Here is a 20,897-nt window from a genome sequence, read left to right on the forward strand (position 1 = left end):
TATTTCTCACCCCCATTTTTTTACTATTTCTATTTAATATTAAGACTTATATAATGTACTGTTATTGCCCTTTCGGGAAATGATAAGACCAGATAAACGAACGTAGTTTCATGTTGGCATTATATGTATGAACAATTTTCATACAGGAAATTCCAGAAAATGTCGATAATCACTGCCAGGTCAGTAGTTAAAAAAATTACTAGAATAACCAAGAAATTGGGGAAATGACGGCATCGCGTAGATCGCTCATGTGCTATCAAACGAATAACACTTATAAATTCACCGATAGCCAAAAAAGTTGACATATAATAAATATTGGAATGGTAGGTTCCCTCCTAACCTGGAGTACACCAATCTTTTTCATCCACATGAAGTTTTCACTACAGCAAATAAGAAACATGCATATTAAGCCCATAAAGATGAGATGGTTAACGGGCGGTGCTAACTACAGCTATTTATTGAGCACTGAAAACAAGGAGAACTCTTGGTTGATTGATCCTGCGGAACCCCTTGAAGTATCGCCAGAGTTAAGTGTTGATGAGAAGAAGAAAATACATGCTATCGTCAATACGCATCATCATTATGATCACTCAGGAGGAAACATAGTAATGCACAGCATCTTGCGGAAAGATAATCCAGGTCACAAAGTTGAAACAATTGCTGGATCCAACGCTTCTCCCGGTGCCACTGAAATACCTCAGCACATGGAACAGTATCAACTGGGCAACTTGCAAATAACATGCATTAGAACGCCATGTCATACTAAGGATTCCATATGCTATCATGTTAAAGATTTGGGAACATCCGAGCAATGCATCTTCACTGGTGACAGTCTTTTTAATGCAGGCTGTGGAAGGTTTTTTGAGGGAAATGGAGCAGACATGGACATAGCTTTGAACAAGACTATTTTAAGAGCCGTAGGTGAGCCCAACTGGAGTAACATAAAAATATACCCAGGCCACGAGTACACGAAGGGCAACGTCAAATTCATCAGGGCGAAAATCTACCACGCTATGGGGGAGAATAAACACTTTGATGCACTGGAACAGTATTGCCAGAGTAATGAGTGCACCACTGGTCATTTTACATTGAATGATGAGCTGGAATACAATCCGTTCATGAGATTGGACGACCCTGCAGTTAGAGCAGCAGTTGGTGATACTGCTAAGGCATATCCTAGAGCCACAGTCATGCAAGAGCTGAGAAAGCTGAAAAACGCTATGTAACTAGTAATTGCTAGAAAGAGAATTTACGGGTATACAGCCTAAATAGTTGCAAAAGTATGTCTGAAGGACTAGTGACAGGCAGGTCAGGATATCAGTTTCGTCCTTACCCACCGAGAAGAAGATTTGTCAAAAGCCATATTCATTAAATTGGTTAATTTGTCTCCGTTGTCCACGCTTCCGTAGCCATAGAGGAAAAGGCATAGAAAGTTCTATATAACAGAGTATTTAGTATTATATTCCCGAGGATCTAGAAAGAAACAAGATACAAAATAAAATATATTTCCAAAACCATAAACCAGTCTTCAGAAAATGATTAGTAGAATAATTCATCCTCTCCTTATATAGTTGAAAAAAATGAAATGCAATACCGTGTCACTTTCGACGTTGCGTCTGGCTTCTCATATTTTTAATTGAATCTCAAGAAGTAAGGGCTTGAAGAACATGATTATGACTTAGGAAAGGGGTTCGAAATAAAAGACTACGAACAGTTGCCCAAGTAGACACAGTAACAGGTTATTGTCAAACCGGAACCATGGAAGAAAAAGATAGCAAGGATATTCCTTCAGTTGAGAAGAAAGAAGCTCCAAAACAAATTGATGAGGATATCGCAAAGACTACAGATGTCGATCTCAGCGCCGATGAGAAAGAAGATAGTGATGCTGCAGACAAGGATAAGAGCACCCCACAAAATGTTAAAGAAGGAGAAACCCCCTGTGAAGCTAATGATGATACAAAGGCAGTTTCTGCAAAGAAAACAGATGAAGGAGAGGAAAAGGAAGAGGAGCAGCCTCCCTTACCGGCCAGAAACAGGTCTGAAGAGCCTGCGCCAAAGGAGAACCCAATATTGCAGGAGTTAAAGGATGCTTTTCCCAATTTGGAGGAAAAGTACATTAAAGCGGTGATCATTGCATCTCAAGGTGCTTTGGACCCCGCTTTCAATGCTTTATTATTCCTATCGGATCCCGAATCAGGTAAAGATATTGAATTGCCAACACAACCCGTGAGAAAGATTTCCGAGGCGCCGGTGAGAAGACGTCAAACCCAATTGGAACAGGATGAACTATTAGCACGTCAACTAGATGAGCAGTTCAACCGGTCGCATTCTCGCCGCCACCACCGTGACCGTGCAGCTCAAAATACGCATGAACAGCGTCTAAAAGACAGACAGAGGAGGCGTCAAAACCCCTTATCTCCTGAAGAAAGGAGGGAATATTATGGAAATGCTGAGGAACAGGAGGATTCGTGGTCTCAATTTGTAGACAAGGACCTGCCTGAACTCACGGACAGGGCTGGGCGTTCTTTGCAGGACACAGCAAATAAAGTGAGCAGCTGGATCAGTGATGCTTACAAGAGAAACTTTGCTCAAGGAAACGAACAAAACAACAACCAATATGGTCACCAAGAACAACAAGAAGAATGGGAACCAGAAATCGTGGACTTCTCGGCCCAGAATGAAAAGAAGACAAGGCCCCAGCAGCCTGAGAGAAAGAGGTTCAATTCGTTCGGTGCCCAAGTCGGTGAGGATTCGCTAGAAAGCCACGGAATCGCACTACACAACGAAGACGCGTTTGAAGAAGATGAAGACGTCCCACCCCAATTGCCTACAAGGACGAAGTCTGGTGAATCAGCCGGAAAAGTAGTGGCGGAGACAGCCTATATCGATACACCTGATACGGAAACCAAGAAGAAGTGGCAGCCACTGCCACCGGAGCCATTGGACACGACACCAACCAAGGTGAACGCCTTTTCCAGGGACAAGAAGAAGAACCCCGATGAGGACGAGTTCTTGATCAATAGTGACGATGAAATGTAAGGCTGAAATTTATGTAAATGTATATGCGTGCCATTATATGGCCAACTTCATATTTTTATGCGCGCCCGTCAAGAACTTACCGTAAGAAAACTAATTTCAGAATTTATTGACAGTCGTATATCTTCCATTATAACTATTGTTAGCTATTAATTCAGATAATGTAGATAAGATTAAAAACTCAAATTCATCATGAAAAAAAAAAAAAAAAAAAAGTAGAGCGCTGTAGTTGCACTTGTTCAATTATTTTGACACTTCAAAGTAAATGCAGTGGGGACAGCTACGCCTTACTACGTGTTATTCCTCTGGAGACAGAGTTCTTGAAGCCATTGACGTTCCAGTATGGTTTATTACTATCTTTGAAAATTCAATCCTAGTACAAATGGTGGAAGAAATGAAAATTTTCGCAACTCGAGCTTTTTTATAGTGCGAAAACGGCAAAGGCATGTGGAAAAAAAAATTGATAGGTGACAAAAGCCGGGTTACAGAGAAGGGTCGAGTGACAAGCAAAGGAAGAGACACATTTATAATGCTGAATTGAGCGATGAGAACGTGTAATTCGGCCACGCGGTGACACAGTAAGCATACATTTGGCACTGGTGTGATGAGTAGAGAGGGACAACCCATTGGCATGATGTGTCACACTTTTCAGGATTTTGCGGCCACGGTGTATGGGTGGCATTTGCCAACCGACCCGCGGGAGGACATTTCAAAATAAAAAAAGCAAATTTTATCATAAAGAGAAGATTTTAGTCAGAACGGGCCTTGCTCAATGGCTAGTTTCTTAGGTTTTAAAGCAGAATTAGGAAGAAAAATAGCAAGACAGAAACGGTCTTTATTGTTGTTTTGAGTTTACGCCAAAGGCATAGTGATTGAGTGTGAGAGTCTCTAACTCGGCGTCAGTTTAGAGTCATTTTTTTTTTCTTTCACCCCCAAAGGTAATAAGAAGATAAGGATCCAATTTCAAAAGAGAAAAAAATCAGCTCCATTGAAATTTGGCAAGTTTATCCCACAAATAAGAAGGGGAAAAAGAAATAACATTTTTTAGTGCTTTTAATTGAGAAACATTCTGACCACTAACGATTTGGTTGAATATTAGTCATTCCGAGAGAGAAGAGAAAACGCAAAAAGAGGAATACTCCCCCACGCTGAACAACCGCTTTCCCCCACTTAAATTGATACAGATAGAGGATTATTTGAGCTTACGCATAATAGAACCATGGACGATATAATTACTCAAGTCTCTCCAGGCAATGCTGAGCCCGCGCCCATTTTACAAGAGCAGCACCAACAACAACAAAACTCGCAATATGAGGGTAATGAGGAGGATTATGGTGATTCTCTGATTCACTTGAACATTCAGGAAAACCATTATTTCATCACCAGAGATCAGCTAATGTCCCTCCCTGAATCCCTATTACTATGTTTATTTCCCTCAGGTGTATTTTTGGACCGTTGTGGTCAAGTCATCACCAATTTAACCAGAGACGATGAAGTTTATATTGTTAATTTCCCTCCCGATTGTTTTGAGTACATCATGGAGATCTATACAAAGGCGCACGACGATTTATATAATCATCCCGTGGAGAGGTTTTTCGATAGACCATCAAGTAGTTTTGTCTCTAATGCAAAAGGGTTTTTCGGACTAAACAATAACAGTTCAATCTCAGGCAACAATGAACAAGACATTTTACATCAAAAGCCTGCTATTATCGTTTTGAGAGAAGATTTGGACTACTATTGCGTCCCTCAGGAACAATTTCGCTTTGATTCTACCAACGAAGAAAATAATGAGGACTTGTTGCGACATTTTATGGCTCAAGTGAAAATGGCTGCTGGCAGTTATTTGACTTCAAAGACATCGATTTTTCAAGGTTTGTATTCTTCGAATAGACTAAAGCAACAACAGCAACAAAATCTAATTGAGAAGGAAACAGACTCTACTTCAAAGGCAAAATCCATTTCTAAAAAACTGGGGCCCGCCGAACAGCATCTGATGGATATGCTATGCTCTTCCGGGTTCACAAAGGAAACTTGCTGGGGCAACAGAACTCAAGAAACTGGTAAAACAGTCATAAGTTCATTATCTCTTTGCCGGTTGGCCAATGAGACCACCGAAGAGTTTAGGAAGAAATTCAACGGGGCAAGGGCCAAGTGGGAAGCCGAGCATAAACCCTTTCAAGACAACCCCATCACCCCAATGCAATCAAACGTCTCAGTCAACTCTTTATCTGTAAGTAAATCTAACAGTACCCTTTCCACGGCTAGAAATACTACCAGTGGAGGTTCCTTACCTTCTGCTGGACGCGATAAGAGAAAATCAAGACTTTCGAAACTAGCCGATAACGTTCGTTCTCATTCCTCATCAAGACATAGTTCGCAAACAAGAAACAAGCTGCAAGAATTGCCCAAATTGTACGACCTCGTACCCAAGCCCAATATCAACGCTAAGCTGCTACTCTTTTGGAGAAAACCAGCTCGTAAATGTTGGTGGGGTGAAGAGGATATCGAATTAGAAGTGGAGGTTTTTGGCTCTTGGAAGGATGAAGCAAACAGAGTTATCGAACTGGTATTGCCAACGAACGCGGACCCCGAAGCAGAACTAAATAAGATCACTGTACCCGTCCGATTACACATCCGTAGAGTATGGACTTTAGAGCTGAGTGTTATTGGCGTACAATGAGTGTTAATAAGAAGCTAAAGAATGAAACAGAAAGAAAAAGCAAATATATTATATTATGTTTTCTTCTTTCTTTTTGATTCTTCTTTCTTTTTTATGAAATGATATATATCTGTACCTTTATAACTGAATTATATGAACTGTCCCAATGTTGAATGAATGAGGGAAAGCGCCTGCTTGGGGCTCAGCCTCTGGTGATGACCTTCCTATTTATGCACCCCTTGCAAATAACGGTTTTTCTATTGTTCTGATGCTGTTACCCGTCCAAAAGAATATTATCGTACATAATTTGAAAAATATCACTCAAAAAACAGAGTTGATCCGGTATAAAACAATAGGATCTTTTTTTTATTAATATATCTTTCTTTTTTTTTTTAACGTCCATTGGTTCCTATGATTTTTGGATAGCTAGACTATTTTTTGAAAGCACACTTAATTTTCACTTCACGCATTTGCGTTATTTTAGAAATAGAGCTTCCATTCAATATACTGTTATTAAGGAACACAAAAGAAGCATCTTTAGGGAGGGAGATTTTCCGTTGATGTCTGCTAGTCTGATAAAGCCATCAGAGCCATAATACTTTAACCATTCCAAGCTGATTGGATACAAGATCTGTCGATCAAATAGAAATCGCAAAACTTCAGAAAGATAAGACATTTATTATTCGGGGAAGGGGTCATGATAGACGCCGTTAAAATCGTTCTGCTACTCGTTATACAGTCCCTTCAGTACATTTGTCGTACATGCATAGGATTTTTATTGATACCATTTTTGGGCCTGTATACGTTTGATTTCTTCTTATACCTCTATCGGACAGCGCTATATCTATCACAAATGTTTAACTACAAAAGAAAATTAGGACGCTCTAAAAGAAATAGTAGACCGTATAGTGCAAGAGTGCAAACAAAATACAACAGCTGGGAATGCAGGGAGATTCTAGTTGGTCAAATAAGGGATCTGAGGACATTTTTGTTGTCCGTAATTCACAGCAATGCAAAGAGATTTTTCTCCGCAAGGTTTCAAACGAAATCGACCATTAATTCCAGCTTTAACGCAAATGATGCTGAAACAACATCAGACACATCCGGTTTCACAAATCTGCATTTAGCAAGATCATCCGAAGAGGCATATTACATCGCAGGATCGATATAATAAGATAAAAATAGAAAAGACGCCATCTTCAGTGACGCTACATGGAACAGGTGTTCGTATTAATAAGTACACATAGGCGGAACGTCAGTACACATATAGACCGCAAGAGTAAGCGTATACAGTATATCAATAAATGTATATATATAAATATAGTAAATAACGTATGACTGTCTGCTATTTTTATCATTTTGTACGCAGAATAATTTCCACGGATCATTTAGAAGCGAGGGATAAAAGTAAGCCAAACACATTTAACCAGTGATACGCCATCTATCCTATATCATTATAAAAAAGAGAACGAAACCAATCAAAAATAGAAGAAGCTAAAATGAACGGTATGTTTGCTATGCCAGGTGCAGGTGCCGGTCCAGCCGCCCCACAACAACCAAAGTCAAGATTCCAAGCTTTCAAAGAATCGCCATTATATACAATTGCACTAAACGGCACCTTCTTCATTGCTGGAGTGGCATTCATTCAGTCTCCACTTATGGACATGTTGGCTCCACAATTATAAGTGCTCGATTCCTCGTATAATTGAGTTTTCTCACTCACCTGTATATATATATATTGGTACTGGGTTCTAAAAGACTTCATCGAATATGTTATTTTTAACCTCAAAATATTTAAAGTTAGAGAGTTATATAATAATAGAAAAATCCAATATGCCTTATACTTTCGCTTATGAATAAAATTCTTCACAAAACGTTGTTACCGTCATGAGAGTATGTTACTTACTATTCTCTTAACAGTATAGAGTATTTTGAGAGACAATAGAATCTGTAACCATAGAAAAAGGCAGGTAAATCGTGTAGACTTTATAGCATAAAATAGTAGCGTTAGAACTACGCGTTATAAAGCAATTTTAATAAGCACACCTCTTGTTCACTGATGCTGCATCGATGAAAATAGATGAAAATGATGAAAATTACACCAACATGTTCGGAATGAAATAAAGCATTTTACACAATATTTACGTTTACATATTAAGATTCTAGTCCTTTAATACTTTCTTAACTATTTTTTCGACTTCATCCCAATCATCTGTTGGGACACGTGTCATTTCTATATCACCAAAGTATTTTTGAATTGAAGATAAAATGTTGAAAGAGTTTTTGTCATGTACGAAGGAAATGGCAACACCCTTTCTACCAAATCTACCAGTTCTACCGATTCTGTGAATATAAGTGGCCGGATCGGCTTGTCCGTTAGCAAGTGTTGGAAGATCATAGTTTACAACCATTGAAACTGTAGGGATATCAATACCACGGGCAAGAACATTGGTAGTGATTAAAACCTTGGACCTACCCTCTCTGAAATCATCTATTAATCTATCTCTTTCTTGAGTTTGCAAGTCACCATGCAAGATAGAAACTTCATGGCCTTCGTTTTTTAGTTTACCATATAGGACATTTGCCGTTTTCTTGGTAGCAACAAAAATAATAGAAGATCCAATGGTCATTAAACCATAAAGCTCAGTCAGAACTTCAAATTTATCGGCTTCGTTTTTACAATCCATGTACAGTTGCTTAATAGCGTCAACGTTGACTTCATTTGTTTGTAATTCTAGTGTATTTGCATTAGGAACAATCTTCTTCGCATATTGCCTAACCGCATCAGCGAAAGTAGCACTGAATAGAACTAATTGGGTATCCTTGGGTAAAAACCTCTTGACACGAATGCATTGGTCACCAAGACCTTGTTGATCTAACATATTATCAGCTTCATCTAAAACAAATATTTTGATCTTTTGCAATTGCATCAATTTTCTACGCATTAGGTCAAGAACTGTACCTGGAGTACCAACAATCACTTGAGCATTGATTTGTTTGTTTTTCTCAAAGGAGTCCGGGACGATCAACTGACTAGTTATTTTCGTAAATTTACCCATTTCTTGAACAACTTCTAAAGTTTGTCTAGCAAGTTCTCTGGAGGGGGCTAAACATATTGCCTGTGGGGATGCGTCTTCCGGGTTTACTCTTGTCAGCATTGTCAAAGAAAAAGCGGCAGTCTTACCGGTACCTGACTGAGATTGAGCAATCATATTTCTAGCTGGGTTATGTAATAGTAATGGTAAGGCTCTTTCTTGAATCTTGGATGGTTTCTGAAATTTCATGGCATATATTCCCTTTAGTAACTCTGGCGCTAGTCCTAATTCATCAAAGGATTTGGCGCTGTAGAGTGGTGAATCGGGATCAGCTTGGATATCAGCAAGTTTGACCTTAACTTCATATGCCGAGCTGACCAAATTGCTGTCCTTTTCATCTTCCTTTTTCTCGTTAGTTTTAGGAACTGCTTTTTCCTCAACCTTGACTGGAGCGATGGTGTTGTCTAGCTTACTTTCAGCGGTCTCCTTCGTTGAAGTTGCACTGGGGTCCTTTTTATCGTTATCAATCTTCAAAGAAGCTAGTAAATCAGCTGGGTCCTTCTTTGTATCACTCATCGCAATTGTATTCTGATATACTTTCTTTTCAATTGTAACGGTTGTTGATAAAGTGTGTGAAGATGACGATCAATTAGTCCTTAAAAGCAATGCAAATTTTGCATTGCTTTGCTTCATTAAAAAACCAAAACACGGGTAACACACTTTTAATTGAAAAAATAGTAAAGTATTAATCGTGGAGCTCATTTGCAAACGGCTTAAGTATTTGATAAAACAGTATAAATTCTAGGTATTTTTGGACAGGTGAAGTCATTAGATAGCGTTTCCAATAACAGGATACATATACACTTTCTGTTTTACGTGATTTCATAGCGTAGTACTAAAGCACTAGGCTGAAATTATATTAAATTATTAAAGTATTACTTAAAATTTGAAGGTTCGTTAAATCTATAATAGTATGTGTATCAAACACATTTTTGAGGCTCTTATTTAATCGGCTGATTGGCCGACTGGATTTTATGATATTATCTCAATTCGCTAGGACATTCCGTCGGGCGTCCAGTCTAAGCCCAATCTTTGGTAAACTTGTGTTTGGCATTGTAACCAAATACCTGCCCTCTCCTCTTTAGTCAATGACACCTTATTAACGACATTTTTCTGTGTACCAGCACCTAATGTTTTGGTGTCATTTTTATAGTTTTTTAATTGCAAGTTTTTCATTAAAGCCTTTTTCAAAAGACTACCTGAGGAAATATGTTCATGAGCATGGAAACCGGGGGGTATCAGGCTTGGAGGCGGCATATCGGGCCTTTTCAAATTGGAATTGAGCTGTTTCCATTTCTTGTATTCAGAGCGCTTCTGCTTAAAATCATATCTGCATTGCGCTTCGACGGCAACGTTCAGTAAGTAGTTTTCAATTATATTTCTCCATTCGGGCTTAGACAAGTGCATGATTGTTTCTTTATATCCAATGATTTCTTCATGTCTTTTTCTTGCTGATGCTACCGTATATTTTGCACTCGTTAACTTGAAATCGCGATCCAAGTTCGCCTCTATATACAAGTCCGAGTTAACCAATGTCGCTATTATAAACTCGTCGCTGGAGCAGAGAGGAAGCAACTGTAACCTGAATTGTGGAAAGTTTATTCCGGAGGTTATTACACTCGGTAATCGAGATCCCCATTCCGGCCTTAATCGCTCCACGATTAACAAAGATCGTATATCATTTAGGTCCCAATCGAGCAACTCACGTTTCGTAAATTTGGGACGTCCATTGTAAAGTATATTTGCTGGATCAGACATAAGCACCTCTGGAGAATACATGTCATAGAAAGTTTTGGGTAGTGCATCCTCAAGCGTTATTTCTGTCACGAACTTCGGCGTCTTTAAATCAATTAACGAACTATCTGTGGTGACATGTGTGAGAACAGTAGATGGGTGTGAAAATATACTGGATTCGTATGAAGATGCATGATCTGAAACAAAACTTTGGCTGTCTGGCGAGGTTACCTGTTGAATGTTTGCATTGTCGAGAAAGACACTGTTTACATTGACGGGCTTATTCCCTCCGGTCGGCAATAATCTTTTCCTAATTTCTATTCTTGCTCTGTCTGCGTATTCTGGAGGTGTGCTAACGAAATTACTTCTGCTGCTCCCTGGACTAGCATTCAGACTGTAGTGATTCGGTGTATTTGCTTCTTGGTCATTATATGAAGGATTGTTGTTCGGCACAAAAGAGACGTTTTTATCTATATCTACACTATCAGCACTAGGCTGAACATTCTTTGAATTGCTACCACGTCTTTTTGATTTCCTCTTTCCCAATACTTGATTCCTCGCTGTTGCTGGAGGCGGTGAAACAAACATTATTATTTCTGTCTGTTTTACTTACGCAAATCCTCCTACAATATGATATAGTGACTGGAGTATGAAATCAATGACGGCTCTTGATATATTTAATCAAGTTCTGTACAGTACAATGCCTCTTAAGGTTTTTTTCCTCGTGTGTTAAGTTTGGAGTGGGCTCACCTTCATCGACTTGAAAGAAATATTTCCAAACTATAGTTTCTGTCCTTTTATCAGCTCCCAGAATTTTTCCGTTATGGAACAAACAGTTGCTTTTACTCGAAGATTTTCCGTATTTTCGAGGGCAGGAAAAAAAGCAAAGAAAAAGCCGCGTACAAAAATTTCCTGCTTAAGTCAGTCGGAAATACTAGAAACTTTAATCTGATTTTTCCACCCCCACCACGTTACCCGATCATTGGCCGTAGCGTTTTTCAATGAAAGCTCGCATATTGGCAAGGAGAAAGTGTAAGATGCCCTTTCATTATTGTCTAAGAATGGGGTTGCCGTTTGGTTCGAAGTTCCCACTCGGCACTGTTTATCCCTGAATGGTTGCTTTCCAGAACTTAAGCATGTAGTTTACGATCAGGGAAGTCGGTAAAAAGAGCGGCGCTGAATTGAACGCAATTATAGTTACGATGCTCTCCTCGCCTCTTCCAAAAAAATGAAAAAAAATCATTCTATTTTCCCCTAGATCTTTGAAATAAAATATACAGATACATAAACGAAAAAAAGGCCTGGCCATTTGGCTGCAAAGGTTCTCGATATTTCGAAAGAGAAAACCGTAGCATATCACCTTGGCATTGTTTAAATTCTACATAAGCAGATTGTTAATTGTGAAACTCTACAGTTTGCATTGTGAAGTGCAAATACGAATATCTTGGGAGACCATTATAGTACTACAAACATGTTATGGAATATAAGAAAACTACAGTCATCATGAAAGTGTGGGCCTATAAAAGAAATGCTATGTTTACTAGCGCCTGGAATTGTCGTACCGACTTTGGTTATTATTCCGGGAGTAACCGTTGCCGCCGTACTGTCCACCGTTTCTATTTCCAGAATAGTTATTGTTCCTAGAATTTTGTCTGTAATTACTGCTGTAATTATTATTGTTGTTGTTGTTGTTGTTGTTGTTGTTGTTGTTGTTGTTACCACCACCGTTGTATCTACTATTATTGAAACCAGCTTGGGCATTGTAACTGTTCTTATTATAGTTGTTGACGGGTTGAGTACTGTTCCTATTCTGCTCAGCATAATAAAAGAAGGCGCGATAACCGCCAGTCCTTGGTTTGTATTGAGTAATACCTTTGGGCCCAACTGGGACAATATTTTGCTTCAGATCGTTTCCAAAGTTCCAGCGACGAGAGTTGTTTTGGTTACTATACTTGTACATTACGGAATCAAGATCATATGTCGTTAGTACCTGTTCTGATGGAATGAACCCGTTCAGTATGATAGATTTGTTCTTTGACGGCAATGGAATTAATCGGTATGACATTTTCAATATCAAACTAGTAGACAAATCTGGTAATGACCCTCCTTGAATTGGACAGATCATCTTCCCGTTTAATTCAAATCCTTCCACGTCCTTTGATACAATACCACTCAACCCACTCTTGAAATGTTGGAATTTTACCTCAATAGTGGCATTACTATCTTTTGAGTATAACTTCTTGGAAAATCTCTCGTAGTTCGCATTCTTGTCACTTATCAACAAGACAGGCCTGCCACGAACATTTCTTGCTCTTTCAGCATCAGAAAGTGAAGGATATTGTGCACGAACAGCTGTTAGTAGTCTATCTTGATCGATAAATGGTAGTAGCGCTATCCCTTGCCATGACATCTTCTTACCATTCATATCTATAGGAAATTCCTCCGGATAAAAATCGATAATCTCAGAATCAGGTTCGGACATCAAAGACCGGAAAATGTTTGGTAGGGTGTGACCAGATGCGGCCGGCAAGACACTCATTAATTGTTCAAAGGGTAAAAATGGTGTACCTTCCTCAAATTTTATTTCCAAGTGGGAAAATCCATGAAAGTCAGTTGCCAGGGGAGCATAATGGTAGGGATAGAACCAATTCCAAGAAGCGCAGCCTTGATAGTAATACATTAGTACCCAAGCTACACCTTCAATATAGCATTTTACCATGTCTTTTCTTAGTTCGTCGATATCTTGAGGAGCAACACGAAATTTTGCTGTGTAATATCTCTCATGATAGCCAGGCTCAAACAACCGAACATACTCGTCCGTATCAAAGACACCATTTTGAGGAGCTTCACTGGAAATGAGAGTATCCCGAGCAGGTGAATACCTTGACACTTCCGTACTCTCGGTGTCATCTCTATCGTTTACATCGGCTTCAATTTCAGCCTTGATCTCTGTATCAAGATCACTTTCAGACTCAGTCTTTTCTGGCTTTATTTTTTTACTACTCTTAGCAGAGTCTTCTTCCTCTTCGTTATCCTTCTCAAGATTATGCTTCTTGTTTATTAGCTTTTGCTTCATAACTTCGGCAAGATTAAAATTGGATTTATTGGCTTTATTAACAGCATTATCGATTTCTTCCTTACTAATGTCCTTCATTAAGTCATTATTTTTGTCACTTTGTTCTTTAACTATAGCAATTGCTTTTTCGTCTCCTTCATTTGCAAGCATCAGCTCCCTTCTCAATCTCACCATATCACTTGTAGTCAAATTCCACGAACCTTTTGCTAAATTACCTCGTGTGTCATACATTTGTAATTGTTCAGTAGCTACGATAGGGTGTCTGTCTTGGCCTTTTGACATATTTTTCTGCGCTTTTCTTCTCTCAAAAGCTTCTTTCTTTCTAGCTTCTTGAATGTGTCTGGTCTTGAAGATGTCACCTTCACGWGATCCAAGATGTTGCAATAGTGTTTCAACAGATGGCAAATTCAAAACACCATCACATGTCATATATGTTTTTAATCTCGGTAGCACTACCTTCCAAATATCTAACAGAATATCAATACTATTCTCTCTGACATCTAAACAAGGCAGATGTGGTAGAAAATCATTACCACAGAAAAAGCACATGAAAACCCAATCGTCAATAGCCCTTTCGATGTCAAATGTAAAGGGAAGACCTTGCACCCATAATTCAGCAGATAAATACTCTCTCAAAACATTGATGTGTAACCACAAAAAGGGTTGTTCGGAATTCTGCTTTTGAAGGAAATTCTTTTCTTCTTCTGTCATATTTATCGTGTCTTTGAAATTGTTTCTTTTCCGATTATCTTGTGCAAAGACATCTTCTCTCAAAATCTTAAAATGGGGTTCGTGGGTAGCCAGGCCTAAAAAGATTAAATCTGCATCCAAACCATAGATACAATGCGTAGTGTTAGGATTGTATTCAGGATCGGCTCTTTGAGACCTGATGAAATTCATGATTTTATGTTCACCTTCACCAGGCACAGTGGCATCACTAATTATCACCTGCAGATTCTTCCAACCAGGATCAGTAGCCAGTTTAAATGCTGTCCAGTAGCGTAGGGCCGCAGCCAGTTTGTCCATAAATGGAGTACCAGGCGTAATTGCATTTGAGTCCCAAGTTTTCTTGTTTCTAACAGCGTCGTCGATTATTTCACCAACCTCCTCTCGTTGTCTCATAACCTCCTCCCTTGCTTCGTTTTCAACTTGAGCGTCCCTGGCACTTCTAAATCTACGCGCTCTCTGTTGATTCATCTTGGCACGGGGAGCAACACCATCAACAGCCATAACAAGTACCTTACGAGGTCTTGCCATATTCAGCACACGATTGGTGTATTCGAAAACTGCCAAAAGCATTTCATCTTCAGTCTCTGGAGGGGGCTTGTTTTCTGGGTGCGAACATGGATGAACAATACCGTTCATATCCAGATAAAGGTTGTCTAACTCGCCATTTGGGTTAGGGGCAGAATAATCCAACGGTAATATGACACCATCGACTACCTGTGGTTGTTCCTCTAATACCGGGGAGATAATCTTCGGATATTTTCGAGATAGCCATCTAAAAAATGAGGGAACACCCATGATATTATGACGTTTAGCTTAATTAGTCTCTTGGAGAAGATTTTCTATTGAAAATATCCGAATGTACCATACACTAGCAAGACTTGTCGATGAGGTTCGGTTTATTTTCAGTGTGATAGTTGAAAAAATTATCCATTCATACCCGGTTACCCGACTTACTCTTGGATTGAATAAATATTCAAGAACTAATGAAAGGCCAAGCTACATCTTAATTATAATACACAGGAGAATATAGTCTTCAATATTTTCTACCAGAATTGACGGTGTCTAGTTGCTTCTGTTATCGTTGCAAAAAGAAAGGGTTTATTTTGCCAATGATGTCGGGCCATATAGCGCCTAATAGATGAGTATTGAAAAAGCTGTAGCTACACTAATGATCGGTTTTGGGAACGTGTTTTTGATTTGTTTGATGCTTGAATCTTTTAATTTTAGATTTGGAGTGTAAACGTGGGTTCTTGCACAAAAGCTAGCGGTTTTGAAACAAAGCTATAATAGGGCACGCGGTTTTTGGGATATGGTAACATTGTAGACAGCACATTAAACTCGTACATCAATCGTTGTAAGTACTATTCCTGTTTTTCAAGATTCAGGGTCCGAAAACTGTCTAGTATTTTACAGATGTGTCAATGAGTTGTTTAAAATCGTATCTTTTATATATTCGCTGGTTTACTGACTTACTCGGCATCGCATTTTTTAAAGATCACATGAGACACATGTAGTTATAGCGGTTCGATTGCGGTAGACTACATTTTCCTTACGCACAATTCGGTTTCATTAATAGTGGAATAATATTGCTCCTTTTGGAATAAAGTCGTGTTTCCGTTGTAATCATCGGATACGTCATGAGTGCGTTTTCAATTAAGGCAGTCGTTCCTAAAAAGGAAGAAATGGATACTTTGCTATACTACATTCAGCTAAAGCGAAATACAATAAACGAGAAAAATCTATACGATGACATAAGAACAAAATAGAAAACATGGCGTTACATGGCTGAAGCATGGAAGAAAGAAGAAAACGTATATTAACAATAGTTCTATAAAATGTGGTATAGAATCTATAAGAAGATAATGCTATATTTTCTCACAAAACGGAGAAAATTGAACTGGATATGAAGAAAAAGGTCGAAGAATAAAGTCAAGCCGGGTTTGTCATTAGATTGGCATCTGGGAATGCTGAGGTACTGTTGTATTTGTTTTTTTATTTTTAGAGGAAAATGGACTGGCCACTTTAGACATTATTTGCTTGAAGGTATTAATTGGATACATCAAACTTATTTGGAGTTCTTCTTTTTCGATATCAAGCTGATTTGAATCTGAACCGTCCAAAATATCATCAGTGTCTTCTGGATGTGGCAGAGTTTCAGGATCAACGTGACCCGGTGTGATTGGAATGGAAAGGCTTCTACCTTTGAAGGCATATCCCGGATGGAAAATTGTCAAAGTCACTGTAGCGATGGCCATCATCAAGGAATCCAGGATAATGAAGTACCATTCGTGGGTTATTAGGTAGCCATCCCAACCCACAATCAGTTCGGCTAAACGATAACAGCAACGAGTAAAAATGGTCAGTACTGATACGGTCATCGCCAGATTGAAATAATGGAAAACCCAACGTTTAGGTTCAAGCCTCAAGTCACGGTATTTTTCTCTGTACAAATAATCGACATCCTTTTGGGGTATCTTTAAGAGTTTGAATGAGATGAGTTTAGCATTAAGATGCTCCCATCTTACTGATATATATATGCGGAAAAGGAAATGGCCCCAAAGTACGATGAATATGGCCATTGATGCGACTTGAATAGCTAAACCAGCAATGAAAACATTATTACCAGTTTTTAGGGAGTCGCCATCTACAACTGCCACACCACAAAGACCACCGCCGACAGCTTGGACCACCAGAGAGATGATATCTGAACAGATGAAAATAAATGAATAAGCCATTGGAGAAGGCAATAACGAGAACCGGTGCCCGTACACTTCTATAAGCTTTGCCAGTTGATAGTAAATGCCACCCATGGTAAAAACGGGCGCAATGGTCAAACAAATCATGTTCAAAAGGAAAGGATCCAAGGAAGCAACGTTGTAATGTGAACACGTTCTTCCTACGTAGCCTATCACTTCCAAAATACCTGTACATATAAAGGCCACCGTGAACCAGTATTGGCGCATGATAACTTGTATGACCTGTATTCCTAGCAGTATACCCCAAATGACAATCATTGTAACATTAAAACGAAGGTTCGGTACCATATCGCCATAAAGGGAATCACTATTTGCTGCTGCTTCCATCTGTGGCAAAAGACTGCCTAAAGTATTATTTGTAGCGTTGGACATTGAATTGGGATACTTTTGTACCTATACGTGCTTTCTTGTCCTTTTTGTGAATTTTTATATTTTAACAGTCAAAACTAAGCAGTCACACCTTAAGTATGCTATTACCGGAAGTTTTGATACACTATAAAATATTAAGCGATTGTAAAGCCTACTTATGAATGAAAAAGCTTGTATAGAGAAAATTACTTGGTTTGTGCTAACGTAAGTGAGAAATTTGTTACTTTTCTATTGATTCTGGGGGTCTCGCTAAAACCTTATATATATACGTTTCTTTAATCATCTTAATATTCTCAACTCTTTTAGATGAAATAAATGACACACCAAAGAAAGAAACAGCGCAAAAATAATTAACTCCGCGCTACAACCGCCCAGAATTACACCTATTCCTTTTCGTAACGAGATAACTAAAGTTATAGTGGTTTCCCTCAAGGGCAACTGCGGATAAATTACGGGGAACGCTTACATACAACCAGGGGCTGCAGAAGCTGCGTAGTAAGGCCGTGCAACCTCAAGGGCTGCCTGACCTACTCTAAAGAACGTTTGATTTATTGGTGCAGGAGAGTAATGGCTTAGCGAGATTTTTTTTTTTTATTATTTAAGCTTTTTCGGTCGAGACCGTAGCGGCTGCCCCTAATAGCCGGCCATGTTTTACCGTGGTCCCTGACATATCGCTTTGCTGGCCACTGTCCTACGCGAATATACTGGGTATGGAGCTAAGACGGAGATTTTTTCATTCCGCGGAAAGAACTCGAAAAGAACTCCGGAAGAATGCTTCCGCGGACGCCTGCCGCTATTACTCTAGATCATCATCAAAAGAATTGTTGGCTGTTCTGATTTGCTTGATGCGTAGCTTTCTTTGGACCGCGTTCAAGGCTGAATGAAGATAACCCAAAAGGAAACCAAAAAAGCATAACCCGCAATAGAGTTTAAGGGGGGCTGCATTTCTGACACTGGCTATAAGAAACAGTTTTTTCTTTGACTTCTTTATAAAACTAAAAACTAAAAAAAAAAAACAGGAAGAAAGATGTAGTAGTCTATTTAATGTGACACGAATATACAAAGCGGCGTTGATTCCTCAATTCTTCAAGAAGTTGTCAAGGACATCTTGGAATTTGCCATGGGATGCCTTGTTGGCCTTACTTAAGATTTCTTCGGCGGTCTCGTATGCTTTTTCTTGTTCAACACTTTCGTTGTCAAGTAAGTTACCCAGATCAATGTAAGCTTCAGCGACTTGAACCCAGGTGTCCGGATCATCTTCCAGTTTGGCTTTTTCCAGATACTGCAAAGCTTTCTTTGTGTGCGCTAACGCTGTCTTTTGGGCGGCCTTGGCTTCTTTGTCGCTGGCCTTTTCAGTGCTGTCATCGTCATACTGTAAGCTCAAGAAGATCTTGCTTGGTTCTTCAGCTTTTTTCAAGTATAGTTCACCGATAGTATTGGCAACGGATGGATATACTTCCATGTCGGTATTCATGGTGTCGAGCAACTTGCTGAAATGTTCTCTTAACCATTCGTAGTTTTCTTCCAATGATTGTTGTAGTGGGTATACAGGATGTTCTGGTTCCAATTCAATCTCGATCAGTTCTTCTTCCTCTTCGTTATCACTATCTATACCTTCTTGAATAGATTGCTCACGGCCGAAGTTTTCGATGATGTCCAATAAGTCATTCATCATCTGTAGAATCTCGTACGTTAGTTCTGTATCGTTTTCATAGACTGAGAAATGCTCTTTAGCGCGCTCGAATTGTTCAACAAGGCTGAGTTTTCCGTTCTTTGACTTCAAGTCGAGGGTGGAGATATGTTCCAATGGAATTCTTTGGAAAATGATCTTTGCCAAAATCAATTTTAAAAACTGGGAGTCTGGAAAACGTGAAAGACCTAATTCAACTCTTTCGATGGCACTGTCAAAAAATGAAGATACATCTTCTCTTCTCTTTTCTTGAGTTGCTTCTTCATCCCCTGCTCTGAAAATAGTCAGTTCGGATAGGGCCAAGGCATAGATACCATGGAATACATCGTTCAAAGTTTTCTTGATTTCCTCGTTCTCCTCGGAAAGACGCAATAATCTATCACATTCGTGGACGATACCATTCAAAACATACTCATCATCTCTATCGGAGTGGAAGTATTTGGACCACAGACCTTTCAGTTGGGCCAATTCGTCGTCTAGATCGGCGTCGTCGTCAAGTTCGACGCTCATTTGGCTTCTTGCTGGTGTAGATTCTTTTGAAGGCTCATCATCCGTCTTTTCACCGCTTTCCACCTTTCTCTTCTTTTCTCTGTTTTGTTTACCTAAACCTAAGGGTCTTTTAGCCATTTCTGTATGATTGTATTCTTTTGAGCTACTCTCTTTTTTTCTTCCAACTCCCTTCTTTGGTGCCTTCAATTGTTCTATTATCTTCGTTAGTTTATATTGAAGTTTTTTATATGCAACAATACCAAATGCCGAAAAAAAGAAAATTTTCTTTCAACTTTTTTTTCTCTTCTCGTCCGCAAGAAAGATGGATGCGGAAAAACATTTTTCCGGGGCCAGTCCACGAACAGCAAAAAGAAACGGTGCAGGTAACCCCAGCTTTATTTGTTGTTTTTTTTTTAGATTTTGTAAACGCTTATTGAATGAACTGTAAACATCAAAAGGCGTTTTTTCGTCCTTCTTTGGAGTAATTGCTCCGTTTACGCATGCACAGCAGAAGGAAAAAAAAGAAAGGAAGCGGGATTCTGCGCAACGATATAGCACCACTTTTTGGTTATTATTGAGTTATACCTTATATATGAGTAAACTGTTACAATAAATGGTCTCTCTGGATGAAATTAAAGAGAGAAAAGAACAAGAGACCATCTATGTAATTTATACATGTTGTTATGTAGAGATATGCATCAAAGGCGATATTTTTTTTCCCTTGTGTAACACTGTTACCGATTAGACGTTACTATGCAGTTCCCGGTGAATTAGATGTGTATGATCGCGATACGGGTTTAAATTTGTATCTTTGGAGCTTTGGTTTGTTCTGCCTCTAGCTTGTCAGCGTTTCTTTGATGTAGTTGTTCCTTGCAGCTTGTTAAGCCGTCACAAGCGTGGTTTTCCATTAATCTGTGTTTCGAACAAAAATGGCCTTTGCAAAAATTACAGTCACCAATGAATTTTGATGCTGCACTTGAACACTTATCAAAATAGCAAGCGTTCTTTTTCTTTTTCTTCGTTGTTTTCTTGGTCACTCGCCTACTGCTTTGGCCTGTAGATGTTATGCTGGAATTACTAGAAGACCTTGAATGCAACGGTATGCCACCCAGGCCGGTCCCGGAATCGGATTTTTTTATCTTTGCGTGGTAGATGCTCTTATCCTCCATTTCTTGCACTGGATCCTTTGGAGTGACTTGTCTAATTTCATCCTTTCTGGATGGAATTTCCATTCCGTTTATGTCAGACATCGTTGCGTTTT

The 20,897-nt window shown here is 39.1% G+C and overlaps 11 protein-coding genes across 11 annotated transcripts; 5 read left to right on the forward strand and 6 right to left on the reverse strand.

The window, feature by feature from the left end:
* Positions 1-320: 320 nt before the first annotated feature.
* GLO4 (hydroxyacylglutathione hydrolase GLO4) lies at positions 321-1,226 on the forward strand (the record flags this gene model as incomplete). Its single annotated transcript, XM_018367890.1, has 1 exon — positions 321-1,226. One exon carries the CDS (start codon positions 321-323, stop codon positions 1,224-1,226), a length of 906 nt encoding a protein of 301 aa, XP_018219272.1.
* A 532-nt stretch (positions 1,227-1,758) lies between these two features.
* On the forward strand, positions 1,759-3,039 carry CUE5 (ubiquitin-binding protein CUE5; the record flags this gene model as incomplete). Its single annotated transcript, XM_018367891.1, has 1 exon — positions 1,759-3,039. One exon carries the CDS (start codon positions 1,759-1,761, stop codon positions 3,037-3,039), a length of 1,281 nt encoding a protein of 426 aa, XP_018219273.1.
* Positions 3,040-4,255: 1,216 nt separating this feature from the next.
* WHI2 (Whi2p) lies at positions 4,256-5,719 on the forward strand (the record flags this gene model as incomplete). Its single annotated transcript, XM_018367892.1, has 1 exon — positions 4,256-5,719. One exon carries the CDS (start codon positions 4,256-4,258, stop codon positions 5,717-5,719), a length of 1,464 nt encoding a protein of 487 aa, XP_018219274.1.
* Positions 5,720-6,395: 676 nt separating this feature from the next.
* IRC23 (Irc23p) lies at positions 6,396-6,869 on the forward strand (the record flags this gene model as incomplete). Its single annotated transcript, XM_018367893.1, has 1 exon — positions 6,396-6,869. The coding sequence occupies one exon, from the start codon at positions 6,396-6,398 to the stop codon at positions 6,867-6,869; it is 474 nt and encodes a 157-aa protein (XP_018219275.1).
* Positions 6,870-7,197: 328 nt separating this feature from the next.
* TOM6 (Tom6p) lies at positions 7,198-7,383 on the forward strand (the record flags this gene model as incomplete). The annotated part of the gene is made up of 1 exon (XM_018367894.1): positions 7,198-7,383. One exon carries the CDS (start codon positions 7,198-7,200, stop codon positions 7,381-7,383), a length of 186 nt encoding a protein of 61 aa, XP_018219276.1.
* Positions 7,384-7,860: 477 nt separating this feature from the next.
* On the reverse strand, positions 7,861-9,309 carry DBP5 (ATP-dependent RNA helicase DBP5; the record flags this gene model as incomplete). Its single annotated transcript, XM_018367895.1, has 1 exon — positions 7,861-9,309. One exon carries the CDS (start codon positions 9,307-9,309, stop codon positions 7,861-7,863), a length of 1,449 nt encoding a protein of 482 aa, XP_018219277.1.
* A 477-nt stretch (positions 9,310-9,786) lies between these two features.
* Positions 9,787-11,115, reverse strand: STD1 (Std1p; the record flags this gene model as incomplete). The annotated part of the gene is made up of 1 exon (XM_018367896.1): positions 9,787-11,115. One exon carries the CDS (start codon positions 11,113-11,115, stop codon positions 9,787-9,789), a length of 1,329 nt encoding a protein of 442 aa, XP_018219278.1.
* A 952-nt stretch (positions 11,116-12,067) lies between these two features.
* Positions 12,068-15,127, reverse strand: RAT1 (ssRNA exonuclease RAT1; the record flags this gene model as incomplete). The annotated part of the gene is made up of 1 exon (XM_018367897.1): positions 12,068-15,127. The coding sequence occupies one exon, from the start codon at positions 15,125-15,127 to the stop codon at positions 12,068-12,070; it is 3,060 nt and encodes a 1,019-aa protein (XP_018219279.1).
* A 1,151-nt stretch (positions 15,128-16,278) lies between these two features.
* On the reverse strand, positions 16,279-17,460 carry RSB1 (phospholipid-translocating ATPase RSB1; the record flags this gene model as incomplete). Its single annotated transcript, XM_018367898.1, has 1 exon — positions 16,279-17,460. The coding sequence occupies one exon, from the start codon at positions 17,458-17,460 to the stop codon at positions 16,279-16,281; it is 1,182 nt and encodes a 393-aa protein (XP_018219280.1).
* Positions 17,461-18,535: 1,075 nt separating this feature from the next.
* On the reverse strand, positions 18,536-19,774 carry ETT1 (Ett1p; the record flags this gene model as incomplete). The annotated part of the gene is made up of 1 exon (XM_018367899.1): positions 18,536-19,774. One exon carries the CDS (start codon positions 19,772-19,774, stop codon positions 18,536-18,538), a length of 1,239 nt encoding a protein of 412 aa, XP_018219281.1.
* A 659-nt stretch (positions 19,775-20,433) lies between these two features.
* Positions 20,434-20,886, reverse strand: TMC1 (Tmc1p; the record flags this gene model as incomplete). The annotated part of the gene is made up of 1 exon (XM_018367900.1): positions 20,434-20,886. The coding sequence occupies one exon, from the start codon at positions 20,884-20,886 to the stop codon at positions 20,434-20,436; it is 453 nt and encodes a 150-aa protein (XP_018219282.1).
* Between the last annotated feature and the right edge of the window lie 11 nt (positions 20,887-20,897).

Source organism: Saccharomyces eubayanus, chromosome VIII, assembly GCF_001298625.1.
Source record: "Saccharomyces eubayanus strain FM1318 chromosome VIII, whole genome shotgun sequence".
Classification (NCBI taxonomy): domain Eukaryota; kingdom Fungi; phylum Ascomycota; class Saccharomycetes; order Saccharomycetales; family Saccharomycetaceae; genus Saccharomyces; species Saccharomyces eubayanus.